Source organism: Carassius auratus, chromosome 11, assembly GCF_003368295.1.
Source record: "Carassius auratus strain Wakin chromosome 11, ASM336829v1, whole genome shotgun sequence".
Taxonomy (NCBI): Eukaryota; Metazoa; Chordata; class Actinopteri; order Cypriniformes; family Cyprinidae; genus Carassius; species Carassius auratus.
Window position 1 is genome coordinate 9,387,320 of NC_039253.1, and position 11,439 is coordinate 9,398,758.

Sequence of the window (11,439 nt, forward strand, 5' to 3'; positions counted from 1 at the left end):
GTGTGAACAGATGGTTAACATCGGATTTGGTTTCAGAGAACACTAGATTAGAAATTAGATAGAGCTGCTTGCTTCAGGTTTAAGAGCTCAGGATGATCAGACCAAAGAACATTAATGACAAATTAGCCATTCTGAGGTTATGCCCAATCAAACTAATTCAGTGGTGACATGACATAGACACATGACCATGATCCCAAGCACAGCTGACCCAATTATTAAAGCCTTGAAACCAATTGTGTTCAACGTTTAACATACTTTTTGTATGAAGTTTGTCACAGTATTTTAGGGCTTCTGCAATTTTTAAAGGTAAGTTTAAGACTTTTAAATGAATGAATGGGAGAAAAGAAAATGAATGGGAACATAAAAAACTATGTTCTGTAAATGTAAACGTCTTAGGAGACAAGACGCAATACATTAAATTTAGAAAACACAGTACACCTTCCAACAGATCTCCATTAGTTTTTGCTTAAATAGGAAAATAACTTCACTGTAGCTGCAAAAAGGGGATCATGCTTACATTTTTGTCTTGTTTTTCAATGCAAAGGTCAAAAGATTCTTAAATCATGATGTGCTACGAATTAAAAAACACTTGTGTTTTATGAGAAACTGATCAGAATGAAATGTTTATGAACAAAACGAACAAAATGCCAATGGGCTCAGAAAAATCAACAATTCAAAATAAAATATTTTTGTACCCCACTGACATACATTTGTTCCTGATTTAAGTATGAACTCAAATGTGCAGAAAACAAGACTTCATATATTTAATTAGCATCTCAAGTAACTAAATGCAAATTCAAGATTGTTTAGATTTACGTACTGGTATATACGTATATATATATATATATATATATATATATATATATATATATATTACATACACACACAGTATTTTTTGCTTAAAGGGGGTGTGAAATGCTATTTCATGCATACTGAGTTTTTTTACACTGTTAAAGAGTTGGATTCCCATGCTAAACATGGACAAAGTTTCAAAAAATAAGTTGTACGTTTGAAGGACTATTTTTGTTCCAAAAATACTCCTTCCGGTTTGTCACAAGTTTCGGAAAGTTTTTTCGAGTATGGCTCTGTGTGACGTTAGATGGAGCGGAATTTCCTTATATGGGTCTGCCGGAAGAGCGCGCGCTCCCGTATAGCAGAGTAGTGATGGGAAGTTCGATTCTTTTCCGCGAACCGGTTCTTTCGGACGGTTCGATTCAATAAACCGGTTGAAAAAACCGGTTCATCGGTTCTTTCACGCTCGACGTAATGACGTCATTGGCGATGACGTAATGGCGTCACGTCTATCAAACATTCAAATATATAAAGTCAGTAATCATAACTTTAGTCAGTTAAAACCTCATAATCATGAAAAGTTTACATTTGAGTTTTGCAACAACACCTAAATACAGTAACAGCAATAATGTGCATATGAGGATTTAAGTCTCGAAGATATAAAGTAAATAAATTAGGTGTCATCAGTGCAGAAACCATGATCCACTTACTAAACATAATCCATTGCGATGTATTTGTTATTAAATGAACTTACGTTTCGCCAGATTGCCCTTCATCCAAGCCCTCGAAATACCCGCGCTCATAATATTACTAGTACAGAATCAGAATCAATCACCAAAAGAATCACATCGGTTCAGACATGCTGTGAGTCAGTTGGCTTCACGCTGAATCGCGCATGCGCAGTATCATCAGTTCATCGGTTCTCAATTCGGACGCGTCGGACAGAAACGATTCTCGGTTGAGTGTACTGATGATCCGAAAACCGATGCAACCGGTTCTTGACTCGAGAACGAGAATCGCTCTAACCAGCACGTGCTGCAGTTCAGTGTCATCAGCTGCTCTACTCGTGTACATGTTCTGTTTACTACAAACTCTATTTGTGAATGTCATCATTAACTAGAAATACAGTACAGATATCTCATAAATCATCCCTTATTCCTATTAAACATAAGAGTCTTTAGAGTCTTAATTATTGTCCAACTTCCCTGAAAACCCATTTGGCCTATACATTATATACAATATACAGATTGGAAACATTAATCTAAAAAAATAATAATAAAAAAAATCAAAATAAAATATAGTTATTTTATCACACTTTCCGATGTTTAACAAAATACTTACAAAATTACACGCATGCGCAATATCATCTGTTCATCGGTTCTCAATTCGGACGCGTCCGACAGAAACGATTCTCGGTTGAGTGTACTGGTGATCCAAAAACCGAAGCAACCAGTTCTTGACTCGAGAACGAGAATCAGCTCATCGGTTCTCATAACGGACGCGTCCGACAGAAATGATTCTCGGTTGAGTGTACTGGTGATCCGAAAACCGAAGCAACTGGTTCTTGACTCGAGAACGAGAACTGCTCCAGCAGTGGGCGTGTTTGTTCATTATCTGGCTCGGCTCGGTGTTCATCTTCAGTTCGGTCTTCACAGCATTTCATTCAGTGTACTGTTTGAGTAAATGGATTACCCCGGGATATTGGTTTATTCTGACTCAGAGGGAGTGTCAGTCACGTTAAAAAAGTTAACAGCTTAAGTAATTTGTGGATTTATGCTTATTGGAGACATGAACCGTTTCAAACGATTCAGTTCGATTTGGTGAACTGGTTCAACCGGTTCACTAAAGCCCCTTTCACACTGCACGTCGGACCCGTAATATTCCCGTAACATTGCCTGGTCGCCTTCTGTGTGAAAGCAACCACGTCCCGGAATTGATTACCGAATCGCACCCGGGTCGGGGACATAGTAACATTGCGGTAATCCGTCCGGAACGAGCGCTGTGTGAACAAAAGCCAGATCTAATTCGGTATCGAAGTGATGACGCGCGTTACCGCGCGACTTTTTTACCGGCTGTTTTGAAGGAAGATCAACGTTCGCGACGAAAACATATGTGCAAACAGTAATGAAGCAGAGATCAGTTAGTTCCTCACTTTCCGCGCTGATGCAGAGATCGTTTGCTTGCTTCAGTTAAAGTATAACGTGCCAAGCTTTGTCGACTCTTACATTACACGTCACGCGCTGATGTCACGTGTCGTTACGGGATCTTCAAGGGTTGTGTGTGAAAGCACGCACATATACCGGGTCATCACTGGCAGTGTGAAAGTGCCAAATCTAGCGACCAGGGAACAATTACAGGAACACTTTACCCCTGTATATGCCGGAATGGCAGTGTGAAAGGGGCTTAAGAAGAACCGGTTAAATTGAACGATTCGTTCACGAATCGGCCATCACTATAGCAGAGCAGAGAGAGGCTGAGCACAGACTCACTGATCAGAGCGAGAGCTTCGCGAAATGTCACAAAAAAAGTGTGTTTTTGGTTGCCAGGGCAAGACCACCCTGCACAGATTACAAAAAAAAAAAAAAAAAACATTAAGGGACCAGTGGATGGAGTTTATTTTTACAGAGCATCAACGGAGTTGTGTAAGTGTTTGTGTTTGTTCCCTGCATTTCGAAGATGCTTGTTTTACAAACAAGGCCCAGTTTGACGCCGGATTTGCACATCGTTTATTTCTTAAGGATAATGCAGTCCCAACGAAAAAGGGTCACGATCGTGTGTTGGAACCACAGGCGGTGAGTAAAACTGCTTCAAATATCTCTGTGTTGTTAACTTAGCTATCGGCGCGTAAGCACATCAAGTAAACAGCATGCGATGTTGTCATCAAAGTGCACTTTCCACATGTACAGCTTAAAAAAAAAGACGACATAAAGTGGAACTTAGTCATTTTCCAAAACCGCTAAGCAAATATATACAGTTTCGGTACATACCACATAGAGACGTCGTTGCTGATGCTGCTCTTGTTAAATTTCAGCCTCTGGATCTGATTCTGGATCATAAATATATGCTGAATCTGACTGTTAGCCATGGTTTGTTATGGATGTTTTTTTCCTTACGGTAATGTCACAGCTTCCAAACGCTCTCAACGCAAAAGCCTACTTGCGCTCATGATTCTTTAGCTCCGCCCACACCTCACGCCTCCAGTCGGTCGTGTTTTTCCGGGAAAAATCGGTACAGACCATCTTTCTCTTATAAATATAATAAAACTATAGACTTTTGGGAGTTATGAAGGATGCAGTACTACTCTATAGGTACTCAAGATTAACAGGATATTGAGTGAAAACGAGCATTTCACCCCCCCCCCCCCCCCCTTTAAAATCTTTTAGAAAAGCAGTTAAAAGTATAATTAAAATTTTAAGAGGAGTCTGGAATTGGATGTTTTAAATAAACATACCAACTTTTGGACTTTTGTCACCTCCCCATTTTCACCTAAACCTATTTTTATTTTTTTTCTGTGGTGTAAATGAGGCTTGACCTCAAGCTACTGAAAATTGCACTTAATTCCTAAAAATATTTTTTTTATACTCCACATGTTATTAAATAAAGTCTGTCTCATCTCTGTTCAACTAAAACATGACAACTCTTCATATTATAAAATATGTAATGTAGTGTGGAAAGTTTGTCAAATATAATCAGCAAATAAAAGCAGATTAATTTGTCAACATTTAGCATAATGAAAATATCAAAAACATTTTTACGACAAAACAATGGCATTTATTTGAATGAAACATGGAACATCATGCTATAGGTCCTCAAGTCACACTACCTCTAAAGACCCGAAGCATGATGTGTACAATTACTGAAATCAATCCTACCAACATATGAACATGCAAACAAGTATAGTGTTGGTCTGCAAACCGGATGTGTACTAGTACTGTGTGAAAACAATTAAATACAATTCTTCACCTTTGTGTGGCTTTACATGACTTGACAGCATCTCAAAAAACAGATTGAAATTTCACAAGTTCACATTAAAATGTACAAAGCTGCATTTAGGATAGACTAAGTACAGAGTAAAACACTACATTAAAATGCATTATTAATATTAAGCAAGCAAATGTGTAATTGAAAACTGATCTAACCAAATCTATAGACTGACAGCTTGCAGTCAAGTGCCTACATCCCTGCTTTTATCAGACTACAATTTATCCACATGGGGAGTGAATTCAACGCTGGTTAAAAAGATCACGTAAAACCAAGTTTTAAAGATAGCTTCTTTCAACCACCTTCCAAATAAAACCAGACGAAAATAAATGTGGTTAAATGCAAAACAAACTTTAATATCAAATGAACAAAACTGATTAAAATCATAAAGAAAACTGCATTGGAGGAAGAAAAAATGAAAATAAAAAAAAGACAACACTTGCGGTTTTAGATTTTAATTTCTAAACAGGAAAACTAAAAAACTTAAAGACATACACTTTACTCTCCAAGTTCTTTGGTCCTTCCAACGATCTTTTACCTTACAGATGGGTGAGCTGGAGCACTGAAGAATTGGACTAGTCACTATTTACAGAGGTCTACAAGAGGTGGGGAAGTTTTACTGACAATAAAGCTAAAAGCTTTCACATTATAATATAATGAAGAAAATGGGACCATTAAGTCCAGTGTGATGAAGGGAAAGAGCAACAATGCCATGGTATCTTTAAGGCATCGTAACAGTGTTGGCAAAAATTAAAGAAAGCTTATCTTTCGATATATATCTGAAATTTGTAAATTGTCCAGGGTTTTATAAATGCCAGGCATCAGGGACAAAACCACTAATGCAACATTCTAGTTTTTGCTCAACACCAGAGAGCACAAACTTGTTTCACCCCAACACAGACGTATGAATTATGTTTATGTAGACAGTCAACAATAACTGAAATCTTTAGAACAAACCGCAATAAACTTTTTAAATTCGTTTACGAAAAAAAAAAAAAAAGTCCCTTTACTTGTGAGACTTGCTGGTTTTGAACGACACTTGCAGGACTCTGTCTCCCATGCGGTATCCGTTCAGGCTAGCGATGGCCATTGCAGCCTCTTCGTAATTTGTCATGGTAACAAACCCAAAACCTTTGCATTTGTTGGTGTTAAAGTCACGGATGACCTTGACGTTGGTGACAGCACCGAACGGACCGAACATCTGCCACAGGATGCCTTCGTCGACATCCTGACCCAAGTTGTAGATGAAGATACACCATCCAGAGGAAGAGCTGCCAGACACGTTCATCCCAGAGGCACCGCTCATGTGGTCAACACTCATGGGTGAAAACCTAACAGAGCAAGAGATCAATCAGTCAAGTCACCTTCATTTCTATAAAGCTTTATATAATGCAGACTGTGTCAAAGCAGCTTCATAGTAACAAACTGGACAACAGCGGGATCAATTATGGAAAAGACAACAGCCAAGACAAGAGTCATCTTCAATGTTGCCTGCTTATTATTTACATTGAAAACGATTGATTTTAATATTGCATTGGTAACAAGCTTTCATGGCTGCAGTTGCCAGATTTAAAGAGATTAAATCCTCCAAGCAGAGGTTTTTTTCTTAAATCTATACATTTTCTGTTCAGTGGTTCACGTAATCTTCCCAATCTGGCACTACAGAAAAAGATCTGATGTGCTGAAAACATTGACATGGAAACTATTGAGAAATTCCAGTCAAATAAGTGTAATACAGCCAGTCTTGTTTCAGTTTGTGTTATTTGCTTTGACTACATCTCTGAGCAAACCACGCGAGTTGACATTGTCTTGATTTATTCTGTTTGAGAACAATAATTCAGGGAATGTATTACACTTTTCTTAAAAGCAGCAAAGAATCTGATGCAACAACTACAACGTACTGATTAATGGACAACATTAAAACTACAGGAAGCATATTTGGCTTTATCACCTGAAGCGCTGCGCCTGGTGATGAACAGGTCCTCCAAACCGACGGGACTGAGTGGGGTAAAGCTGAGAGATCAGCTGGGAATTCTTGGTCTGGTTTGGACTGGCAGCAAACTTCACTGTGATTGGTTCAGAGGCACCAGCTGGTTTGGATCCATTAAGATCCTTGATGGCTTCCTCCGCTTCAGACCTCTTATCGAAACGGATGAACGCAACTCCACGAGATAGGCCTAACAGGTAAGAAAGCCCCACAAAAAGAGTTGAGACCCAGAATACTTTCACGATGGAAAATTGCAGGACAGAATAATTACCAGAGGCCTGATCGACCAGTATGCGGGAGTTTATGATATGCCCGTACTGGGTAAACATGTCCTCTACATCCTTCTGAGTCATGGTCTTGGGTAAACCGCTGATGTACAGGTTGGCATCTTTGATGCTGTCAGAGCTCGGCCTGGCATATGACACCTAATTTAATGGAAAAACATTGCATTAAAAACCACTTCATTAAGGCCTTATTAAACAAAAATATCAAGCCATCATGTGTGCCCCCATTACTGAAGAAACAAAATTGTTCCATTGTGTAGCCAAAACATAGCCTCACATCTGAGTTTCACATATGAAATAAAATTAAAAACAACCCCAACAAAAATAAAACCCAAACAAAAACATTACAATGATTGTGTACTTCATATTCTGTAATGCTCAAAAAAAAAAAAAAAACAAGTCTGGGACTTCAGTGCAGGGCTTCTGTTCGGCACAATTTCATACTCAAGCAAATGACTACTAACTTTTACCACTCTGTTTTTACACCACAACCATGCAAGAGAAATGAAAACAGCATATTCTGATCTTAAAAGGAACTCCAAAATAAAAGTGTCACTGACTTCAGTATAATTCTGTACCGAAATTAAACCATGCTCAGTCAAAGACAGCCAATCATACAGATTATGAGAGCAAAAATCTTGAGACGTCAAATGTCAGGAAAAAGAAATACAAAGAAAAACAAAGAGAAAATAAATAAATAAATAAAGGAACCATTGTTGAAACTCATGAAGTTGTTCATTCCTTACAGAAAGCAGGCAGGACTCGAACGCCGTCCTAACTGCTTTGAGTCTAGTTTACCAATATGGCATCTAAAATATAACACATGGATACAAAAACACCTCTTTGCACGTTACCTTGATAGTTTTAGACTGTAGTCTCAGGCCATTGAGTGTATTGATTGCCCTTTCTGCATCATTAGGGTTAACATAGTTAACAAATCCGTACCCTAAACTGTGGCCTAGAGAAAACAAAAGGGAAAACAAACAAAATAAAAATAACAAACGTTCGTCCACATCCTGCAGACTATTGCAAAAGAAAAGACAAAAGAAACAAATGCAAGCGGTTCTTGGGAATGACAATTGTAAAACAAAATAGTTACATCATCTTCAAAAACAAAGTTTGACATCAGGCAAGAAAATAGTTAGGATACAGAAATCTAATCCAAACATCAAAAAACAGTCTTCATTAAATCATTGCTAGGAAAAAAAAAACAAATACCTTCCTTCACACCTCCTTAAAAATAAAAACAAAAACATTATTAGGCATTTATAAAAGTTTAAGTAAATAAAATACAATGTACATTCATCAGTACACCTATACAACATATTTCTAAGTATAATAAATTCCAAAGAGGGATGCTTTGTGCAAAAAAAAAAAAAAAAAAAAAAAAAACGAAAAAACAAACAAAAAAAGACTATCAAACAAAGCTAATGGCATAGATGCATGAAGATGGCACCAGACTGACATCAATAGGCCTCTCCAGGTACTCCACAATACAACTGTAAATTAAATTGTCCTCAAAAACATAGAAAAAAAATAGGAAAACAAAAACACAACAACCCAAAGAATAAAGCACATTTGCACGGAACAATGCATGATGCCCACATCATAAAAAAATTTGTATTTTTCAAAAAAGTCAAATGAATTTTTGCAATATACACAGCAAGAAAATATTTACAGAAAAACAAATGTGTCTGACTTCAAAGACAAATCAAATCTTGGCACATTGTGGGAGTACTTCAAATCTAATCAAAAGCTCAATGATATTGAATCGGACCAGTACCATCTTTACACCTTTTCAAATTGAAAAAGAAAAAAGGATTTTGGAAAAAAGGAACCAAATGAAATTGTGTGAGCAAAATGTTTATTGGAGCATAAAAATAAAATACCACAGTGGACAGTGAAATGCTGCCACAAATCTGACCCAAGCTTCAATAAACTGGTCAAAAGAATTTGCTTAAAAAAAAAAAAAAAAGTACTTTAATATACTGAAAATAACTTGTGACTTATGTAAAAAAAAAACGGTGTCGGTAAAACTTATTGAAAACAGACAAGAAGTTCTGAAGATAAACAGCCTTTCTCTTCATGTATCACAAACACATAAGAGAAAGACACTGGCTCAGTGTGTTGAGACGTACCTCCCATCTTGTCTCTTATGAGTTTGGCCGACTCCACCTCGCCAATGCTGCTGAAGAGACTCCGAAGCTCCTCCTGACTCATGTTCTGGGGCAGATAGTTGATGATCAGGTTGGTTTTCGCATCACTCGGCTCATCGCCCATGTGGTCCTCGTAACCGTTCGGCATGTCGTATTCTTCCTGCTAGAGACAAGATTATGCATTGTGACCAAACCAACAAAACTTACACTGGCAGACTAAAACCTAAAAAAATAAAAAAATGCAAGTAGCATGACCAACAACATCCGACATTAGTCTACACACAAAAATAATGGCCAATTTTACCTTTACTGAGCTGCCACTCTTGTGTGAGTCTCTGTCATTACCCTGGTTCTCAACCTCACAAACCTGCAGCAACAAATCAGTTGCAACATGATATAAATGTATACCTAATAACACCATGCTATATATAGCTATTTGCACTTTTGTTTAGGTGCTAACTGTAATTCCTGGCCTTTATACTTGTACTACGCAAAAAAATAAAATAAATAATAATAATTGAAACTAATCAAATAAATGAAAGTATTACTTTTTACAGAAACCAAAATGTTAATTTTCGTTTGGCAGTAATCCAATAGAGTAATGTTACTTAAATTTGGGCAATTCAACTTCCTCACTAACAAGCCACTTTTTGATATTTGAGCTGAACGTTCTTTTCTACTTTTTAGTTTTGGTCATGGTAAAGTGCATCTGCACATCTAACATTTAGCTGTTGTACATTATTCACTTTTATGTGGATAAAATACATGCTAAAACTGTCCAAATGCACCAGAGAAGCACTGATAAAGTACCAAGATAACTTCAGCCCTCCAAATATATTTTGGCCATAACCAAGTTTTATTTTTTTTGCAGACGAAAATTCTCACTAAGATTTCTGTGCTAACCACTCGAAACTCGTCTCTAAAATTCTTTCCAATTGTCAAGTAAATAAGTGAATAAACAAAAAATTAAACAACGGTAGCTCAATAGGCAAAATAAATACCTTAACATGTTGAATTGTTTTAAGATAACTCACCATTTCACTTGAAGAAATTAACGTAAAATTAGATTGTAAATACTTACTTTTAAATACCTTATGTGTCCTCTTCTGACGGCCATGTAGATACCTTACAGCTTCAAAATCTTAGTCTGGGAAAAAAAAAGAAGAAATTGTAAACAGCTTTGCAGTGGATACACATTTTCTATTAGAGCCAAGACGAACTCTGCATCGTTACGAACCGTAACATATATCGGTTTAGAACATTTCATTTTTTTCATTGTTTACACTGGCATAAGGACAAAAAAAATCACTTTTGTATACAAGTTACAATGTAATAAACGTTTAGTCGTCGACGTATTTCCTCTACAACCAAAAACAAAGGCAAAACTATGAGGAGTAACGTTAGCTAAATATATGCATGTATGCTAGGCTAGATTAACCAGGCTAGGCTAACCAAACTAAGCTAGGCTGCAGGAATAGCGCGTACAATTACAAATAAATAAAATATTAACGACATCGTAACAGTATCACTACTCACACACAGAGTGGATACATTATTACCTAATCTAATTTAGCTAATTATAATGATAGTTTCAATGCAAGGCCGCTCTTTTGAGGCCTGTTCGCCAGTATCGAAGCTACCGGCGCGTGCTCGTGAACGTTTGAGAACGTTCAGTCCGCACATTTAAAAACTCACATTTTATATTTGAAAAAACGACAATTTTCAAGCACAACATATATATTTACCTCCGTGTCCTTTGTCCTCGACCGTCGTTGTAGTATAGCGAGTTACAAATCGTGAAGAGAACAAAGCGGAGACCTGCCCTACCTACTTCGCACGCGCGATCTCAACCCAAGAAGGGGCGCGCTCGGGTGTCTCGCGCTCAAGCGGAAGTGAAGCCACGCCTCCTCCCGTCTGGAGGAAGGGATGCTGCGGAGTCACACCCCATCAATGGCTATGACCCCATCTAAGCAAACTGCACACGATCTTTTTGAAGCTCTGCCATGTTTATGTATGTATATGTATATATATATATATATATATGTATGTATATATATATATATATGTATATATGTATATATATATGTATATATATGTATATGTATATATATATGTATATATATATATATATATATATATATATATATATATATATATATATATATATATATATATATATATATATGTGTGTGTGTGTGTGTGTGTGTGTGTGTGTGTGCGCGCGCGTGTGTGGGTCAGT

At 37.2% G+C, this 11,439-nt stretch overlaps 1 protein-coding gene across 11 annotated transcripts; it reads right to left on the bottom strand.

Moving 5' to 3' along the window:
* Positions 1-4,540: 4,540 nt before the first annotated feature.
* Positions 4,541-11,101, bottom strand: LOC113110966 (ELAV-like protein 1). 11 transcript variants are annotated; one of them, XM_026275302.1, is made up of 9 exons: positions 10,946-11,100; positions 10,282-10,347; positions 9,505-9,567; positions 9,183-9,363; positions 8,263-8,277; positions 7,899-8,002; positions 7,032-7,185; positions 6,725-6,950; positions 4,541-6,104 (listed from the first exon to the last, which is right to left on the bottom strand). In XM_026275302.1, exons 2-9 carry the CDS (start codon positions 10,315-10,317, stop codon positions 5,780-5,782), a joined length of 1,104 nt encoding a protein of 367 aa, XP_026131087.1. In that variant the 5' UTR covers positions 10,318-10,347; positions 10,946-11,100; the 3' UTR covers positions 4,541-5,779. The 11 variants fall into 11 exon arrangements, with proteins under 11 accessions (XP_026131087.1, XP_026131091.1, XP_026131090.1 ...); XM_026275306.1 differs by lacking the exon at positions 9,505-9,567 and having other exon boundaries at positions 10,946-11,101; XM_026275305.1 differs by lacking the exon at positions 8,263-8,277 and having other exon boundaries at positions 9,183-9,360; positions 10,946-11,101.
* Positions 11,102-11,439: the final 338 nt, after the last annotated feature.

Bases quoted from the DNA above. Each gene is read 5' to 3' on its own strand.
- LOC113110966 (XM_026275299.1), bottom strand. From the start codon at position 10,317: ATGGCCGTCAGAAGAGGACACATAAGGTATTTAAAA. The intron at 9,568-10,281 runs GTAAGTATTTAC...TTGTTGCTGCAG, and splicing joins GACACATAAGGTATTTAAAA to GTTTGTGAGGTTGAGAACCA. The intron at 9,364-9,504 runs GTAAAATTGGCC...TCTTGTCTCTAG, and splicing joins AGAGTGGCAGCTCAGTAAAG to CAGGAAGAATACGACATGCC.